The 20507-nt window shown below is 48.6% G+C and overlaps 1 protein-coding gene across 6 annotated transcripts in view; it reads right to left on the bottom strand.

Moving 5' to 3' along the window:
* The window catches only part of DGCR2 (DiGeorge syndrome critical region gene 2), a 90191-nt gene that overhangs the window by 37076 nt on the left and 32608 nt on the right, over positions 1-20507 (bottom strand). For 3 of the 6 annotated variants that reach the window (XM_072599829.1, XM_072599827.1, XM_072599832.1), the window contains 5 exons: positions 16195-16317; positions 12284-12503; positions 10518-10594; positions 5778-5954; positions 4172-4375 (listed from right to left, as the gene is read on the bottom strand). In XM_072599829.1, coding sequence (XP_072455930.1) covers positions 4172-4375; positions 5778-5954; positions 10518-10594; positions 12284-12503; positions 16195-16317 — 801 coding nt within the window. Of the gene's footprint in view, positions 1-4171; positions 4376-5777; positions 5955-10517; positions 10595-12283; positions 13140-13352; positions 15058-16194; positions 16318-20507 lie in introns of those variants that run through there. The other 3 variants (XM_072599830.1, XM_072599828.1, XM_072599831.1) reach the window with 2 other exon arrangements.

Genomic DNA, 20507 nt, shown 5'->3' with positions numbered 1-20507 from the left:
TTCTCAGCAATGCAAGGATGTAAGACAATTCCAAAAGACTCATAATGGGAAATGCTCTCCACATCCAGAGAAAGAACTATGGAATCTGAATGAAGATCAAAGTATACTGCTTGCTCTCTCTTTTCTTGTTTTGTTTTTTCTTTCTTTTGGTTTCTCTAATGTGAAGATATGTTTAATAAGAATGTATATGTACAGCCTTTATCAGACGGCATGCTGTCTTGGGGAAGGGGAAGGGGAGGGAGGTAGAGAAATTTAAAACTCAGAAGTTTATAGAAGTGAATGTTGAAAAGTGAAATTAAATAAATTAATTTAAAGAAAAAAAATCTCCAAAGTATCTGATTTAGGAGCGCTGAAATTAAAAGGAATGGAGGAGAAAACATATTCAAAGACATTAGTTATAGTCCATTTGAAATAAAATAAATAACAAAGCGAATCAGGGTTCATTTGTGACTATAAATCCCAGTCTAAACCTACCTGCTGACAGTATGAAACCAAGGTAAAAACCGGTTCATTTCCTGGTTGTAAAATCAGTGAGGAGGGGGCTAGTACAAGGGATGTGATCAGAAGTGAGAAGAACCTGGAAAACAATCTATCTCCACAACAGCCACAACACTGTACAGAAAGACAACTCTGAAAGACTTCAACACTCCAGCACAGACCCCGTGCGCCAAGCGGCAAAGAAGGAGGCGCAGGTCTTCAGATACAGTCAGTGAAGGGATTTTTTTTTTTTTTTTGCTTATGTTGAAGGGTTATAAGGATATAAAAAATGAGATGGAACTAGTGACAGGATATGGAAAAGAGCAGAATATCAATAAACATTAAAAAATACAGAAGAGAACTAGGTTTAGATGAGAACACCGAGAAGAGGGGAAGTTTTGAGACTAATGGACCCACCTTATCCAGGGCTGGGGAACCTCTGGCCTAGAGGCCACATGTGGCCTCCTAAGTCCTCCAGTGTGGCCCTTTGACTGAATCCAAACTTCACAGAACAAACCCCCTTAATAAAAGGGTTTCTTCTGTGAAACCTGGATTGAGTCAAAAGACCACGCCCAACGACCTAGAAGGCCACATGTGTCCTCAAGGCCACCAGTTCCCCACCCTTGATACTTTTTAAAAAGATTTGCATAATATTCTTCTTTACATATGGAAATACTAATGTTGATGTTAGTCAAGTCGGAAATAACCCAAAAATGTAAATTTACTTAAAAAAAGAATTCCTACCTCCTAATTGTTATTTTTTTAATTCTATAAAGTGAAGCAATTTTTGCCAAAACAAGACTGCTGCAGTCACGGGGCAGTCGGTGGTGCAATGTGGCCACAAGAAGCACTGTGAAATAGTGGACAGGCCCCACGCTGGGTGTCAGACACTTACTAGCTGCATGACCTTGGGCAAGTCACTTGCAAAAGGCTCCCGGATCTACATATCCCACCCCAAACTCTCCCCTCAGTTTGATTTCCATATCAGTCAGTCAACAAGCATTGGTTAATAATCAAGCACCTACTAGATACCCAGCGCAGTGCTAAGTCCTGGAGATACAAAGAGAAGGAAAAACATTCTCCCGGCCCTCAAAGATTTAACAATCTAAAGGGTGAGACAACAGGCCCACAACGATGGAAGTCACCCCAGAGGGAAGGCACCAGCAGCAGGAGGAGGCCGAGGTAGGAGGGGGAGCATTCCAGACATGAGAGAGACAGGTGAGAAAAGGAAGGAATTGTGGAGATGGGGGTAAGACATAAGAACAGCCAGGAGGGCAGGTCACTGCAGCCCAGAGTCCACAGGAGGGAGGAAGGTGGAGAAGACAGGATGGTGAGGGGTTTTAAAGCTAGAGGGGGGATTTTCCATTTGGTCCTGGAGGTAACAGGGAGCCAATGGAGTTGGCATGGTCAAGACTGTACTTTGGCAGCTGAATGAGACTTGGTGTAGGGGCCCCCACTGCAGGCTGGTGCAGTCCTAAAGGTGAGAGGTCATGTTGACTTACACCACGTGAGCGGAGAGAAGGACACACACAAGACAGAAACAATAAAACCTGGCACCAGACTAGATATGTGGGGTGGGTGAGTCCAAATGGGAAGCTGAAGATTGATGGGGTCTTGGAGTGCTAGGAACCCCAAAATGCAAGGATACAGGGTGGGTCTGCCTTGAAAGAATTCGACCACTCAAGCCTTCTTTCAGTCCAAGTAATGAGTTTATTATGACAACAGTGGGTGGGGGAGATTCCTACTGAGTCTGGGCTTAATGGAGGTGAAAATGGTACTTTTATACAGAGGAAGGGAAAAAGGGTCAGTGAAAAGATCTTGACTGGGTTAAGAAATGGCATGTAGCCCGGGGTGGTCTGGAGGTAACTGAGAATGAAGGGCCAAGCTGGGTCAGATGCCACAATGGAAGGATTATACACGGATGGACCCAATGCCTCATGAAAACCAGGGATCTGGGTTCCTGAAATTTATGGGAAAGGTCAAGAACCCTTTTTAGGGGTCCATCATTAGCACCCCATCAAGGACAACACTAAGATCTCGGCCTCCTCCTCCATAAAATGCTTGCCAAGGCTGCTGTGAGGATCCAAGGAGGGAAGCAAGCAAGCAGCTTTATCGACCATCTACAGACTGCTTATTCTGATCCTAAGAGGAGAAAGGGAACGGCTTTCTATGACATCACAGGGAACATGTGTGTGCACGTGTGTGTGTGTGCAGCTCCTCAGTGGGAGCTCTGTGGGCCCTGGAAGAGGAGCTGCACATCTGACCCACCCAGGCTGCCCACCTCAGCAAGAAAGTATTCTCTATGATGCTACTTGACTGCAAATCTCAGGACAGCCAGGACAAGAGAGAGCCCTGCTAAGAGCAGTCCAGCATCCTCCATGACATGCCCCCCGAGGCCTGGAGATGGGGAGGACCAGGCTAATGGGGGTTATCCCATAAGATCACACACGCTGCCAGAGTCCCCTGGGGCACTTCACAGCAAAATCTCCCTACGTGCCCAAAACATCAGCGTGCAAAAAGTGGGAGATGGAATGGGGAGAGACAATCCTGCAGTCTCCTCCCAAGGGAACAGGACTGAAGAGACTCGAGTCAACAGGAAGAAACTGTCTCCATGTAAACTGTGGAGAAGCCATCAGCCAGCAGAGATCTGAAGGAGGACTAACAGGGTGGTGAGCCTCCCAGGGCAGGGCAAAGAGAGCCCACCTGTGGCCGGCACAGACAAGGAGCCACAGACCTGGGCCCAGCCCTGCAGTCCTCCTGTGTGTCAGGAGCACAGGGCAGTGATGGTCTCTCCAGGCCTCTGTCCTCCATGAGCTGGCCCCAGGCTGTGTGAGCGCTGAAGAGCATGAGCTAGCTCCTGGGGGAGGCTCAGCACAGTCAGCACCGGGGTCTGACCCACGGTGAGCGCTGATAAATGTTCATTAAACTAAATGAATCCTGTAGTGGAGCAAGAAAGAAAACCTGCAGGCAGGGCTAAGAGCGCAGTCAAGAGCTTTAGAAGTGAATTCTTGCCACCAGAAGCTCCATGCAAACACAAATTTTCTCTTCACTAAACATGAGAGTTTGAATTACTTTATGATCATTTCTTTTAAATGGCGACCAAAACAATCTCCCTGCGAAGCCATCGATTCACAGAAAAAAGAAAATGGTACAGCACCCCCCCCCCCCACATACACACACACACGGGGTGGGGCAGTCTGCCCGCTGACTAGGTGGGACTGAAAGGCTCTATTCTGCTCTGTCTCTTCCTTTATCTTTGTCTCTGTCTCTCTCCGCCTCTCTCTCTTCTCTCTCTCTCTCACTTTCTTTGTCTCTCTCCCCACCCCCTGTCTCTCTCAGTCTGAGTCTCTCTCTGTCACTGTCTCTCTCTCTCCCTTCTCTCTCTCTCTGTGTCTCTCCTTCTCTGTCTCTCTCTTAGTCTCATCTCTGTCTCTCCCTCCCCTTCTCCTCTCCCCTCTCTCCCTCTTTCTCCCTCCCTCCTCCTCTCTCCTCTCTGCTCTCTCCCCCTTCTCCTCTCTTTCATTCCCCCTCTCCTCTCTCCCTCTCTCTCTCTTTCTCTCTCCCTCTTTCTCCCCTCTCCCTCTCCCCTGCCTCTCCTCTCTCTCCCTCCCCCCACCCCTCGCCCTCTCTCAGACTCCCAGTGGCTGGTGCAGGGATCTCACTGTCCCCACTGGCAGTCTACTGCCACTCCTACCTGGATCCAAGCACATAAACTTGCAGCACTCCTTGGGGTCCTTGTCATACTGCTGGCAGCCCTGGGGCCCCTCGCACAACGCAGCCACACACATCTCCGGCTCCCCATTGTGGCAGGTGCAGCTCAGGCAGGGGTCGTTGCCTTTGGGTGTGAAGTGGTAGCCTTCTCCCACAATGTTGTCCTTGATGTCCACACACGTCTGGCCTGTGACACACACAGAGCAGTGGGATGTTCCAAGAGGGCACAAGGAGCAGAATAGAGGGTGGTGGAGGAGTACAATGGAAGGGGGAGTGGGTTTGAAGCCTGGGCCTGCAATTGACTCTACGTGACCAGGGGCAAGTCACCGTTTGGACACTCAGGTTCCTCCCCTGAAACCAATCTCCTCCTCTGCCCCCTTTAAAGTCCCAGGCCCTCTGGTCATAGAGCCTCAGAGCCCAGCCCAGCCTGTAGACAACAGTGTAGCCTGCATCTTTAACCTCCTCACCCCTACCCCACCCCCAGCTTGATAGATGGTCACAGTCTCCACACCAAGGCCTCCACGGTCAGAGCACACCTAGCAGAGTCAGCTTGTGGGCAGGGCTCAACATGTCAGGAATACGATCAAGATCCATCTTCACCCGAGCAAAGTAGGGCTGTCTGACTGGTAAGGCAGCAATGTCTAAGACGCAATCAGCCCATCAGTTATGATTTATGAGGCCCCCACTACATACTCAGTCCTGTGCTGGGAGCTGGAGGTGCAAAGACAAAGAATGAAATGATTCGAACTCCAGGGAGAAAGGGAGGCAGGAGGCCAGAAGCAGAGGCAGGGACACTGCGTACGCAGAGCTCCCTCCACCACCCCAAGGCCCCCAACTATGCACAGTTGTTGTGAAGAAAGAACCTGGTAAACTTAATGAGAACACGATGGGAGCTATCATGGAGGAGAGTTCCTGAGACCTCCTGAGCAGGCATGCATCCAGCAGCTTCCTCAGTGACCCCAGAGAGGGCATGCCTTGCCCTGCCTGACCCCCACATCACAATTCCAACGTGGAATCACTGCCTGGTTTGTCTCTTTACAATACTGAGCACATGCAGAGCTCTGGCCACAATTTGGTCCCTTTTGGTCTCAACCTCAGTCTTAACTGAATAGGAATCTGAGATGCCACTGAGGGCATGTAAGTGACTTGTCCAGGGTCACAGAGCCAGGGGGCTCAAAGGTGGGACTTGACCCCAAGTCATCCCAACTTTGAGGCCAACTACTGTCCCCCAGGAAGACATTGCCCCTGTTGCTTACCTTGTGAGGCAATTTCCCCCCACCCTCAAATACTGAGCTAACCAGCAATCATCCCTGTGGTGGAAAGCCCAAAGCACCCATCTGACACCAGAGTAGGTCTGAGGACAGGTCCTATCCCCACAGCAGAGCCCTGGTCAGGAGGCAGGGGAGGCCACTGTGACCCTAGAGGCAAGGAGGTCATCTCAGCCCTGAGAGTCCCAGGGGGAGGCAGGGGAGACCACTGTGGCCCTGGAGGCGGGAAAGGGCACAGCAGCCGTGAGGGCCTGGTCAGGAAGCAGGGAGGTAACCCAGGCCCTGAGGGCTCCAGGGGGAGTCAGGGGAGATACTGCTTACTTCTTTTGCAGAGGAAGGAGGACTTCTCATAGCAGTTCTCTGCATACCAGCTGTGCAAGTCATGGTGGCGCAGAGTAGGGAAGTGGAAACACTGGAGCTGGGCACAAAGCACGTTGTCACTCTCAGGCACAGCCGAGGCAAAAATAGGGTCTGGTGGCAAAAAGACCTCGGAGGGACCTAGAGGAGAAACCCCGACCAGCACAAGATCAGCAGATGGACACCACCCCCTCCAATGCCAGTTCATCTGTGTCTAAGGGATGGCAGGTGGCACCATGAGGGTGGGGGGGCTCTGTCTAAGCTTGAGCTCCATGGGCACGGCAGGCAAGATGGCCCAGCTTGGCCCAGCAAGGCCCATGTGCTCGAGGAAACTGGAGAGCAGACCTTAGCTCTACAGCTGAGAGGAGACAGAGACACCTGCCCAGTTACCCAGCTGGCCGCTGGACAGCGCTGCCGTGGCTTTTACAGGATGCCTGGAGTCCTTGAATTATCCCAGCAGCAATGGACTGGGGAGCAAAGGCAGGAGCAGAGCCAGGTTCCAATCCCAGCTCAGATTATGTGATGAGCTTTGGGACTCTGACCTCTCCTAGACGAGGAAGAGGAGAGGCCAGTGATAGGAGACAACACTCTGCCCTGACTTGGGGGCTCATGGCACTTTGGCCAGCTTCAACAAAAGGAAGGAAGGAAGTGCAGAGAATTCCAGGCACAGGAGCTGGGCAGAGAGAAAACTCAGAGCCAAGAGAGGGGGTCTTGTTCGTGGAACAGTCAGGAGGCCAGGGATGCTAGGTGGAAGTGGACATGTAAGGGAGTGAGGAGTGAGAAGACAGGAAAGGGAGGAGGGCATTTTTTATCTGATCCTGGAGGCCACAGGGAGCCATAACATTGGGAGCCAAACAGGAGTTTATGGAGTGTGGGGTGACATGGTCACACATGCACTTTAATGACTGAGTGGAGACTTGAGAAAGGTAGACCAGCCCCACCTCCTACCAACTACTCCAACAGTCTGGGGTGAGGGGATAAGGGCCAACCCTAGAGGGGGACAGTGGCAGAGGAGAGGAGGGGAGGGGTAAATGCTGCCAAGTGTCTGAATTCTCCCTTTTCCTTTTCCCTTTGCTGCTCTCTAGGTTTTTACCTTGGTTCCCCACCAAGATATCCAGCCAACACTCTCCTTGTCTAACAACATCTTCATGGCAGAGGATTACTGGCCTGAATTCTCCACAATCACAACTATCGAGGGACCTCAGAGGGCAAGTGTGACCTCTGGGGGAGGCTTCGAGTCAGATAAGAAGAACCGGATGTGCTCCAAAGCTCTGGGTTGAGATGTGTCTGCCGCTATGCCTACCAAGGTCTACGGCCTGAGCTGTTCTTGCACTGTCATTAAGGACAGCCTATTCTCATAAAGATGAGAATGTAGGCATTTCAGTCAAGAGCCACTGATGTCTTCTTAGTCACCTTTTTAGGTGTTAAGATTATTTTGGTCTTTTCCATTCCTCTGGAATCTTCCCTCGTTTTTGTGAAGCAGGATGAGCAAGGATTATCTCCATTTTACAGACGAGAAAACTGAGGCTCCAAGAGGCTAAGTTACTTGCCCACGGTCCCAGCAAACTTCAGGACAGGCTCCCTTACCCACACTGGAAGCCCTCAGAGGCGGGATGACCACTTGCCCAGGAAGAGGTAGAGTTAGCCGTTGCTGAAGGAAGGGCTGGATGAGATGCTGCTGACATTCCGTCTGTCCCTGGGAGATGGGACTCTGCCCATAAAGCCCTCCCACTGAGCCACAAGGCTTCTTCCCTTCTGGATGGCTCGGCTGAACGTTTGCATTGGCTGCCTTTCCATCCAGAGGGATACGAGTCCGTATGAGTTCATTAACAGGTGATACAAAGACTCTTTGGACGTTACATCCTGAGGCCCTTGACAGCGCCAGCTCACGTTTCCCCTTGGTTTGCCTGATGTGACCCCTAAAACACAACGCCACTGCACTGATCCTTAGTCCTCAAGTCCCTGGGACTCCTCTGGGGAGCCTCTGTCAGAGATGGGGAGACTTCTATTTTCTCCATCAGTTCCTGGGGTAGATGAGTCTGGGGACATGGGGCACATGAGTGAGTCCTCTCTTCTCTGGGTCTCCTCCCAAATGGTCAGCTCACTGAGGGCTCTGAATTGTTGTCCCATGGCACAAAGGTGAAGAGGAGCCCTGCTGGTCACAGCCACAGAGCTTTCAAGGACTGACTGCCAAGATAGTGTATGCTCCCAGCTCATGGAAATGTCAGTTCTCCAGCAGAGAGGGAGGGCCAGGAAGAAACAAAGTGGACGATAAAAAACCCCATCCAATTGCGGAAGCACTGTTCCACACACTTCATCTGACGCCACAAGGCCCAGAGTTACTGCAATGGATGGTGACATCGATTGTCTGAGGATGGGGCCTAAATAAGCAAGGTCAGGGTCACCTTCTCCAGGACACTGAGGCCCATGCTGAGACGCAGCTGGTCCTAGCTGAGGCAGGGTGGCTTGAGGGGAGGGGTTAGCAACCACAAAGCCAGGCTTAAGTGCGAGCCGATGCACACGTGCACACGTGCACACCTACCACTCTGGAAGGTCCTTGATGGCCAAGGTCTCTGACGGCTACAGTGAGTAGGAGAAGAGGTGCCAGACAAGGGAGGTCAAGAGGGACAGGAGACAGACCCCCCAGGGTTCCATCTCAATCCACTGGCAGTGACACATGGAACATTCTGTCAGCCCTGGGGCAGGTGAGTGGCCAGTCTGAAAGGAGGCACCTCTCCTTAGCTTTTAAAGCCCTTAAGCACCTGACCCTGTACCTTGTCTTTCCCGCCTCCCTGCACATTATGCTCTACCCCATACCTCTGAGATCCAGCCAAAGGGGCCTTCTCTCAATTTCTTACAAAACACTCATCTCCCATCTCAATCCCTTTGGCCGCCCCTAGGCCTGGAACGCATGCCCTTCTCATCTCCACCTCATCCCCCTCTTTGTTTCTATTTGCATTTTTTCTTTTTACGTTTATCCAGCACACATGCGTGTCCCCAGTAGAGCATGAGGTTCTTGAGAACAGGGATTGTTTCGTCCTTTGAATGTGTAGCCCTAGAGTACATCCTGGTTCATCACAGGTGTTTAAGACAAGGTGATTCATTGACTGATAAGACCTTTTGAACGTAAGGTTCTGAAGTAGCTAATTTGGCTACTTGGGATCCTCTCTGGGATAAACACTGGTATTTTTTATACTAGGAGAAGCTGGCTCAGGCAGTGACCAAATCTCCTGGGACTTCCACTGGTCCCTTCTCCTACTGACCCAAACTTCCTCAAGTTAGCACCTACCACAAGCAGGTGTACCTCTAATGGGCAAAGAATGGGAAAACATGCAGAGGAACATGCTAGGGTCCTACGCTTCTACAGGAAGCCCTTCCCCAGGCACTAGCTAGATCGCTGCTTCATGCCCAGCCACAGAGAGGTCCATGCCCATCCCCAGTTTGCAGGTTCTTCATCTCACACTGCTTCCCTCCTTCACAATCGGCTCAGGGTTAGATCTAAGAGCAACCGGAACCACACATCAAGACTGGCGCCACATGCTTCCAAAGTAAATCTTGGCTTTGTAAGAAATGGGGAACTACCTGGATCAGCAAGCCCAGATGTGGACAGAAGCTGTGTGCTGTCTTTTTAGAAGTAAAGGGCTTTTATTGAAGAGGCTAGATACATGTGAGGCACAGCATGATGGAGAAAACAGCAAGGACAAGAGGGGTGGAAGGGTGAGCAGGGAGACAATGTTCTCCAAGAGGATTTGTTCCATGATGTTGCAGGGGCCACAGAGGAAGACCTGCCCTGCCTTGCTGGGGGATGCAGCCACACTGGCTCCTCCAGCCATTCAGCTGGCTGAACTCTCCTCCTGGCCTCCACAACAGGGCAGAGATATTTCTGGATAGAGCTTCAAAGACACCATGTTCTTCTCCAGGATTGGCCAGACAGTGAGCCATAGGCAGGTCTCAATCTCTATCAGACGGGCCATTTTCTTAATGAGCCTGCTCAATTCTATCCTTACATGCACAGGGGGTGGTCTGTGCGGTGGCAGCTTGGGCAGAGCCTTGAGCAGAATCAGGGTTGATATGGGGCTCTGGAAGAATACTGGTTCAAACTGATCCAACTGGAGCCTGGCCAGGATGCCCCCCAGAGCACAGACATTCTGCTTGCCCTGCATCTCCACGTAGTGCTCCAAGGTTTTCAGAATCAGATGTGTTGATGGTCCGAGGCTGCTTCCACACTGGCAGACGTCTGCCCGTTCAGTACCAGTACTTTCTTGTGAGCCAGAACCAAGGCCAGGTTTAGAGCTGCACCTGAAACCCTGAGTCATGCCTTTTCTGTGCCTGGACCTAAGGAGCTGTAATCTATCATTTCTACATGAGGCTAGAGCCAGAAAGGGCTGAGGATAGGTACCTAAGGAGCATCTAACCTTGCCCTATCCAGATAGACAAGGTTGCCCACTCCTCCTCCAGGCCAAGCTCAGCAGCCAATGGTGGGTGCCCAGCAAGCACCTGCTGAACAATCACACGATCGCAGACTTACATCAGGAAAGTGGCCATGGAGCCCAAAGCCCTCATTGTACAGATGAGGAAACTGAGGCACGGGGTGACAAAGTGACTTACCCAGCTCGTAAGTGCCTGAGGCAGGATCTGAAGCCAGGTTTTTCTGACTTGAAGACCAGTGCTAATGAATGAAGCAGACGGAGAAGGAGCACGTACCTTTGTGAGCCACCTCCCAGCGACCTTCGAGAGAACGGTTCCGACCAGTGATGACATACTGATAGCCAACCCAGAACCTGTGTAGGCAAAGAAAAGAAAATCAGGGTGATTTCCACAGAAGAAACAACCCTCTTGGGCTTTCTCTCTATGACTCTTACTGAGGTTCAGCCACTCTAGTAGACAGCTAGCTTTACTCTCCTGGTGGGTCCAGCAACGGGGGACTCAACTCCCAAGTGGCGGGGACACCACTTCCTGACTACCTCAGTGTGAACTAGGAGAGTTTAAAGATCTTCCCCACCCATTAATGGGCCTGCCCATGAAGGGAAGCTTGATTGGGGAGGCCCACACCTCAGGTTAATTTCTAATGAGGCACTGGTTCTCAAGGGTTGTGATGCCCTCTGAAAAATGTATAAATACTTGAAGGTGAAGTTTTACTTGGCGCCTTACTGATTGGAAGAGACTCTGGGAGCCGCTAAGGAGCTCCCCATGTGTTGGTGCTTCGCTCTCTGGTAACTATGTACGTATGTAATGGCCAGACGGCTGGATCTGTCTGTTGATCGGTCAGGTGGCTGGAAGCACTGTCTGTTCATTTTGATTTCTCCGTATTTTCTCTGAAGTTCCCTGAACTAATGTGCTTGATTGAAGTGATCAATGACCCCTCAAAAGCTGCTTTCCTTTTAGAAAAGCAGATCTAAGCACCTGTGCAGCAGGCCTCCTGTGGGTGTTCTTGCATTTACACTCAGGTACCTCCTTATTTTCTAAGCTTGGGCATGGTCCGTTTTTTCTGAAGGCCACAGTTTGGAAGCATGAAACACCTCACTGTTACCCCTCGGTAGGAAGCCCCACATACGCTCCACTAGAGCACACGCTCTAACAGCCCCATGCCTGGGATCCCAGGAGACCCAGTGCGTCAAGAGACATATCTCCTATTCCTAACTTAACTTAGCCTGAGCTGTCCAGTCTGGGGTGTCCATGATCCCATTTATAAAATGCAAATGATACACTCACCTACAATCTTATTAAGTCTTTGAAGAAAAGGCAGCAGTGAGCTTTGGGCCCAAAGCAGCATTTTCCAGTTATAAAACTCAAAAGAAAGGCTTTCCTGAGTCTTGGTCCCACCAAGGGGATACTAACACCCATCATTCATTCATCATGTTGGGGTCCCAAAGAACCAAAAGGAAGCCTAAATATGATTTGGTGTTTTCATACTGGCGATGTACTGCTGGACCTACGACCACAAGCTGAAGTCTGAGCTGGAAGCTGACAAATCCCGAGATGTCTGTCCTTCCCCTTCACACAGGCCAAAGGACTACGCATGTAAAAGCTCTGTCTGCTGTGTCTCTTCCCCTGTTCCCAGCGTCCCTGAAGAAAACTAAATCCTCAGCGTCTTCACGCTGAGTCCTAGCCCAGAGGGCCTTAATTGCCCTGACTGCCTTGGGTAACAATCTGAGGAAGGTCACGGGCCCTGTGGGAGCATGGTTTGAGGAATACTATGGGGGCCTTGGGTGGCTTTCTGGTCTGGGGAAGATCAGGGACCACTACCACCAGCCCACTTCCTCAGAATAGCATGTTTAAACGCAGAAGATCAAGTCAGAGGATTACAAAGGAAATAAATTCTCCTGAAATACGGTTAGAATTTTAAAAACCAAACCCAGTTTCCAGGCCTCAAGGTTAGAGAATGACAACAGCAAGTAAAGCCCCTCTGGGCTGGCTCTTTCTCATTCCCTCCCTCCTTCCTCACCAGTCTGCACGGCTCCGTGACTCACTTGCGTTGGTCCTTCCAGCCAAAGTTCCTCTCCTGTAGATCCCATTCCTGGGCCAGGACAAAGCGGAGCTCCTGGTCGGTGGTGAAGGCAACTAAGGAGCCATTCACACGCTGGCAGGTCTGCACGGCATCCCAGTAATTCTCTCCATTTAGATAGACCTTGTAACAGCTGGCCGTGCCCTCGTAATGATGCCATCCCGTCGGGCACTTTCCTAGGAAACATGAAGGAAAGAAGGGAAACAGTCCCCCCCAATTAGGATCGCAACATGGAAAAAACAGAAAAAAAAATGCATTTTCCTGGCCCAGGAAACCTTTGCTACATTTCCCTGAGAGCACAATCCAGCCTAGGTCTAATGCACACTGAGCAACACACATACACTCACATACACTCACACACACGTACATGTTCATACACACATGCACACATACACACTCTCAAATGCATACACAGATGTGCACGTACATCCCCCCACAGATATGCATATGTTCACATATATGCACATATACACACTCTCTAACATACATTCAAATACACACACACACAGATGTGCAGGTACATACACATGCTCACAGACATGCACATGTTCACACATACATGCACTCATAAATACTTCCAAATATACATTCTCACACTCAAACACATCCAGTGCATACATCCATATCTGGGACTCGAACTGAGCACACTCTAACAGGCCAGACAAAAAAAGTATTTCTCTATGGCAAATAAAGAGTCTCCCCAAAGTCAAAGCTGAAGGGTGCTCAGGCTTTCCTGCTTCTCCTTCTCTGATCCAGCTGGTACTTTTCATTGGGTCACATTCATCCACCAGACTCGACATGACCTTTGGAAAGACATCTCTCTGCAGCAAAGAGAAACATCAAGAACCACTGTCATCTTGGGAGGGGAAGGTCGCCCCAACCAAAGCTTCTGTGCTCATGCCCTGAAGGAGAAGCAGCGTTGCAGCACCTGAGGGTCCGCATCTTTCACATCTCAGAAGCTAAGGATGCCATGTGTCGAGTTCAAGTCCATTCAGTGACTGCTTAAACATTTTTAAAAATAACTCCTCGCTCACCTGGTTGTTTTCGTTATAAAAGATGCAGAGAGGCGAGTGGACATTGTGTTTAGGCGGTTAAAGTTTGCTGACCCCAATCCCCAATGCCAGAGTCTCATTCTTCTACTGATTTGGGGTTTCTTTTCTTCCATTTAAAAAAAAAATTCTTTTAGTAAAAGGGGATGGCTCTCTGGGAGGGGAAGTCGGAGGGAAATTTTGTGATGTCATCACAAGAGATGGCCATTAAAGTCTTTCTTTAAAAATTCCCATTCTCCAGTTTTGTGATTCATTATTTAAATAATGCAGGCAATTGATGTTGGGGGAAAAATACCTCATGCTCACGGCTTCTATGCCATTCCCCATTTAATGAGCATTTATTAAATACCTACCATCTATGAGGTCTGCCACTTCCACTTAACTCCATTTTTATAAAATTCAGTAAATATTTGAAATACCTCTGCACATGGCAATGATTTTTCCTCTCATTTTAGATTTCAGTTTATGATGTTTCTTTTTCTTTTTGTATATTTAAGATCTAGTATTTAAGTTTAAGATAAATTAACAAAGTAAAAAAGGAGAGGACCAGCTTGTGGGGCCTGGGGAGAAGACGTCACCTCGCTTAACCTCTGCAGGGTCGGCAGCGGGGTTCGCTTTACGGCTGGAAGCAACGAGGCAGAGAGCTTTGGCCCCAGGTCACGGAGCCGTTGGACTAGAGATACAGCTGGAACACAGGTCTCTGGACTCCAAGTTCAAGGGACTTTTAGTCTTTCTTTGGTTTCAAACAACAATAACCAATGCCGGATCAGCTGGGAGAGCCCAAGATGATACTTCAGTGCTGGCCAACGTGCAAGAGACTCCCAGAGGCCTCCTGGCCTGTGGCTTGGAGGCGCCGCTGCTCCATGATCTCTGGTCAAGCCCTCTCTTGAAGACTGAAAGGGAGCGAGCCACCATGGCACCACGAGCCATGGCTACAGGGCAAGCATGGGCTCCCTTTGTTTCCTTCCTCCTGCCTGACTTTGTAGAAGAAACACAACAAGGAACACTGTATGAGAGAAATGGAAGATGTGTAAAAGACTGCAGCATTTTCAGCTGGGAGGAATTTAGGAAAATTACCCACACATCTCAGTGGTGTGATGATCAAGCAGGATCATGAAGAAACATGCTGGACTTGGAGCTAGGTGACTTAGGTTTGAATCCTGATTCTAACGCCAGGCAGGCTCTTGACACCAGCCACAAGCCCAAGGACTACCCGGGTGAGCATGAACAAGTCCCTTCATGCAGGAAGGAGCCACAAGGTCTCCATCTGTAAAGCATCAGGGCCAAAGACCACAATGGAAGATCTCCAAGCTCCTCATGACTTAAATTCTGTGGTCCCTACACATCGTCCCTGAGGCATCCCCGAGGGTACAGATGAGATCTGTTGCTTTTCATAAGAAAAACAATGTGCCAGAGTGGTTATGCCACTGGGACTCAGCCTTGAATCAGAGTTTGTGCTCTGCCACACAGGAGCCAAACCACAGCTTGCATCCCTGTTGATCCTAAGAGAAGTCTGTGCAAATAAACAATGAGGGCTCACATGTGAAGATCTGAGAACAATATGACTAAATCTTGCATTTACAAGGGACATCAGAGGCCATCAACGTCAACCTAGAACCAAGAATCCTCTCCATGGCACTCCAACAGGCTCTCAGTGACCACGGTTTCCTTTCCTCGATGACCACTGTTAACCTGAAAGTTTGGTTAAAGGAGAAGCAACAGGCTAAATGCATACGTATTTATTATTTTTAATTCCCTTTAAAATAACAGTTACGTAGTCCTACAGAGCCAAGATCAGACTGCTCAGTACAGAAGCCGTCTGGCTTAAATACATTTTACCATGAGAAAGGGACTCTTTTAGTCGAACAAATTGTAAATTTAGTGAGACAAGACAATTAACAAAGTAGTGCCAGTTGGGATTTCTGATTCTGGGCTGTGTAAATTTCCTCCCTGTAACACGTCTCTGTGACATATGATAAGAAGAGAGATCCCACGACTCCGGTGGCAGGCATCCTGTCATAAACAGGTCCCTGAAACTGCTGACGCAGGAAAGGGTATTTTCCACAGAGCTGCCAAAGTTTCAACTGAAATTACAACACAGGATATCTGTGTTTTCCTTATCATTAGCATGCCATAAAAAGGGTCTCGTAAGGAAATTACTAAGTCAGACCCATCTACTTTGCTGACATACCAAAAGGCATTCTCTGAGTTTACTTAAGATTAACAGAAGAGACTATTAGGTCCAGACTCTTCTTAATTCAAGCTCTGGCCTTCATTAAAATCCAAAGTTTAAATTAAAGGATTATCACCACTGATATAGACCTGGCTCTTTCTTGGTGGAGGGAGCTTCTGGTGAAGAAATTGCCACCTACCAGTGGAGGTCAGCAAGGGTCCTGCAAATCACAGTCCAAGACTATGGCCCAGGGTTCATGGCTTCACACAGTCCTGCTCAGCCTTGGGCAGGGAAATGTTCATTGATGACTGTCATATTCCTAATAACAAAGGAGCTGCCTAGAGGGCCACCAGGAGGCACATACCAGGAGGTATCAGAGGGTGACTTGAAAACCCGGCTTGTCCAGACTTCAAAGCCTGTACTCTAGCTCCTATGTTAGGCTGTCTGGCCACATTACTAATGAGGCTTAAGGAAAAAAACCCAACAACCCCCACTGGAACCTACTTAGAATTTGGCACAATCCTGCCTACAGGACTGTGACATCTGTGAAAAAATTATCATTTTAATGTCTAACCAAAACCACTGGGCATCTGATCCAGCAGGACGGTATCCACAGACCTCATACACAAAGGCCATCACAAGTCTACAACTTACTGCTAAAGCGGACAGGCTGTGCCACATTCACCGTGTGGAAGCGGGTTGTGTCTGCTCTTCCACGACTAGGCCGTGAATCCATGGTCTCCTTTCCATGATAAGAACGTTGGTCCCCAGGCACATCTGGAAGTAAATAAAATGTCAAGTAACCACAAAATATTGTGTGCTTTTTGAAGTTTAGCTAAAATGCTTCAGAATGGCAAAAGAGAAGTTAAGAGTTCAAGAATTAATTCTTGACAGACACCATTTTAATTGGAGAAATGAATTCATCCAACATTTTATCAGTCAAAATCAACAAGCATTTATTAAAAGTCTGCCAGCCTGCCAAGTACTGGGCACTGAGGCTACCCTACACAGGCTTTTAAGAAGGACTCCAAGGCCTGCCCAGCAAGGGTATCTCACAATCTCCCCTGCTGCCACACACACCCTCTTCCAGCTCATACCCTGGGTACCAGAGAGTCTAACAATAATGCCGCTGCTCCAGGAAAGAGCAAGCCCTTTATCTGTCCTGTGGCTCCCTCGCTGGGTCAGAAGATACATTCCTAGGCCACCAACCACTCCCTAATATGTTTTGTATCCCTCCAGAAGAAGGTTCACTGCTTGAGGGGTAGAGTCAGAGGGAGGCAGAGGGAGATTTAGGCTTCAGGTGCGAATCCGCAGTGCCTAGAGCTTAATAAATAAATATCTATTTGTATTAAGCACATTTGTCACAAAGTATCATAAAGTCACCTGGAAAGGGTATATGGTATTGTACAGGTGAAAAGTTGATAGTCAGACCTTCTTACCCTCACCTGGATTACTACAGTAGCCTTCTAACAGGCTCCCTGCCTCTAGCTTCCCTCTTCTATCCACCTTCCACCTGGCTCCCAAAGTGGCCTTACTTTATAAAGCACAGGGCTGACTCTCCAGGTTACCCACTGCATCTAGGCCCAAATCCAGTCTTGTCTCTTTTGCACTCACTAATGCCCTTCACAAACTGACTCCAGACTGACCACCTTCCTATTCCTACGCTTCGTACGTGCCTCCCTCATAACCAGCCTACATGCTGTCCTTCACACACAGTCCACTTCCCATCGCCATACCTTTGCACAGCCCTGCCTCCACAACTATACCTCCTAGAAATCTCTAGTCAGGAAAGGGGGAGACCTACAGGTGTGCAATTTAGTGAGTATCATTAGGGTTAGTGGCTTTATCAGTCAGTTTTGCATAACCGTTTTTATCAGTTAAAAGGTAAAGCTTAAGGGGCATGTTAAGAAATAACTATGATTTTTTTTTAAGCATCATTTTTTAAAACTGGGGGAGGCAGGGAGGAACAGGCCCAGGAATCACAGGGGACAAGAGGAGGAGGACTGCACTGAGGTGTATTGTGAAACCAATATAATACCCAGGAAATAACAAAGAGCCATTCCTGTCTCTAGAACCCTTCACGGGCCACAAAGCATGTTCCTTCCAACAGCCCAAGTCGAGGAATGTCTGTTTTGTGAGCTTGGAAGGTAGGAGGCTGAGGGAGGCTGAGGGAGCTGAGGGAGGCTGGGTCATCCCTGGCTGGAACCCTCTGAAGAAATAGCTCTGGAACAATAGCAGCCCCTGTCCTGAGGACCCAAGCGCACCCACCTGGCAGCCTTGAGGCCAGAACAGCCTCGCCCTATCTTTCTTCTCCTTTCTCACCTTTTTTACATTTGTCCTCTTGCTTCTGTTACTTTTTTCTGACTCCACATGATTGTTATAACTAAAGTGGCTTGTAAACTTTTAACTGCCCCCCCAATTATATGTAAAAACAATTTTTAACATTCCTGTTAAAAACTTTGGAGTTCCAAATTCTTCCTCCTTCCCTCCCCTCTCGCTGAGAAGACAAGCCATTTATATAGGTTATGCATGTGCATTCATGCAAAATCTATTTCCATAGCAGTCATGTTGTGAAAGAAATTATAACAAAAAAAAAACTCACAAAAGTTTTTTTAAAAGTTTGCTTCACGCTGCATTCGGACTTCGTCCATTTTAAGGAAGTGCCCGGCCCCATCACACCTTCACATCCTCTGGGCTCCCTTTCAGGCTCTCCAGGCTTTCCCCACCACCCCCTGTGCAAACACTTTCTTCTTCCTCCCCCCTCCTCTTTCCCTGGCTAGAATGTAAGCACTTTGAAGGCAGGCGCCATCTTTCTTTCTGCTCGCACTGGTGTTCCCAGGGCTTGGCACAATGTAAGCGCTGAATAAATGCTTGGTCACCTGTTGATTTACAGAGGAAAAAGGACAAAGTGTAACTGGCTAGTCTCTGCTTCAGTTCTCCCGGGGTGAATGAGGTGGTGCAAACTAAGGAGAAGGACCCTCTTCACAGGCCCCTGCTTCACGCATCTATCCCTAAGTACAGAAGTATGCTGCCAACAGGGAGCTGGGGGATACAGTGGGAGTGGGAGGCACAGTGGTGCATGTTGGATAAGTGTACTAGGGAGAAAAGAGGTTTGGAGAAAATGACTAAGGACATTTAACCAGGACTGCCTAAGGAAATGGAGCCTCAGTTACCCCCTCGGTGAAATGAGAGGGATGTTGATCGAGATGGTAAGTGAAATCGCCTGATCTGGAAATCTGGGACACTCTGGACACAAACAAGGTCCCTCCACCATCAGCAGCCCTTCTTCTCCCCCAGTGTCTCCCGTCACATTTCCTATCATCTAACTCAAAGTTTGGCTAGGCTTTAGCCAGTTTCTTTGAGTTTTTAGACCAGGGCACAAAAGTTAGCAGTTCTAAAAATGATCCGAGAAAATCACTTGGAAAATGGAAACTAAGAGTCAAGCTTCCACCTCTCCCAAAACTTGTTCCAGTACTCTAAAGAGCTTTCCCAGAATCCACGAAAATCAGCTTTTTCCTGTTCTCCCTTGGAGATTGTTTGTGAAGATAATTACACAGGGGGTCATCTGGCAATCTAAGTCTCTAGGGGGTCACATCCTGATGGGTTCAGATGCTACAAACATGTAAACTGTATTTCAGGAAGCTCTAAATGCACTTCCTCTGCACCACAGGTCACTGATGCACAAAATAGGATCACATTACCAACTGAATTGAATTGAATTCAGCAAACATTTAAACACCTACAATGGACAAGGCTCTGCTTGGTGATGATACAGCAATGAAAAGTGACAACGGCTTCTGCCCTCATGGGAAGGGAGAAAATGAGGCATGTACACGAGTTGCTGTGTGTGTGTTCGTCCTTCATTGCCAAAGAATACCATGACAGCAGAGAAATAATGACAGGAATTGCACTTGACCTAGTTTTGAGTGAGGGAGGGCTGTGTAGGTCACCAGCTTCACTTCTCCTCCACAGCCATCTGAATTCAGTGACCAGATATTCATCAGGATGAGTGGAGATGACCCAGGATGAGGCAATTGGGGTCAAGTGACTAGTCCAAGGTCACACAGCTAGTGAGTGTCCAGTGTCTGAGGTGAGATTTGAACTCAGGTCCTCCTGACTCCTGCACTGGTGCTCTATCCACTGTACCACCTAGCTGCCCCATACGAGTTGCTAACAGAAGGCAGAAAGCAGTAACGTAACAGAGAGATCCCACATGTCCAATGAGAAGCATGGGGAGGGTGAGCTCACATCTTGTTGTCGGGGGTCAGGGGGTGCAGGGAAGGGATGGGCAAGGAGAACTCAAGAAAGGTTTCATGGAGAAGAAGGTGGCCTATCAATGGCCCTTCCTCAAAGGCCATTCTCCAGGAGAATGAACATGCTGGGAAGTCGAGTGAGAAGGCCGAGTGGGTCGCTGCATGAATGAGCCATCCAGGCCAGGCTTAGATGCCAGAATTCTCTGCAGCAGCAGCAGCAACATGGTGGTATTTGATATTTGGCTAAAGGGGTACCATAGATAATGAAGTAACATCAAAAATTTTTACAGCAAGCTTCTCTGATGAAGGCCTTATTTCTCAAATATATACTGAGTATAGAACTGAGCCAAATTTATTTTTTAAAAAAGAACAATTCCCCAACTGATAAATGGTCAAAGGATATAGACAGGTAGTTTTCAGAAGGAAATATCAACGCTATCTATAGTCATATGAAAAATGCTCTAAGGCCCTACTGATAAGAAAAAAGCAAATTAAAACAGCTCTGAGGTATCACCTCACCTATCCAAAATGAAAGATGCTAGAGAGGATGAGGGAAAAACAGGGACACTAAAGAACTGTTAGTGGAATAGTGAACTGATCCAACCATTCTGGAGAACAATCTAGAACAATGCCCAAAGGGCAATCAAACTTGCATGCCCTTTGGGCCAGCAATACCACTGCTAGGTCTGTACCCCAAGGGGATCAAAGAAAAAG

This window comes from Notamacropus eugenii, chromosome 4 (genome assembly GCF_028372415.1).
Source record: "Notamacropus eugenii isolate mMacEug1 chromosome 4, mMacEug1.pri_v2, whole genome shotgun sequence".
NCBI lineage: Eukaryota > Metazoa > Chordata > Mammalia > Diprotodontia > Macropodidae > Notamacropus > Notamacropus eugenii.
This window is presented reverse-complemented; position numbering and strand designations above follow the sequence as displayed.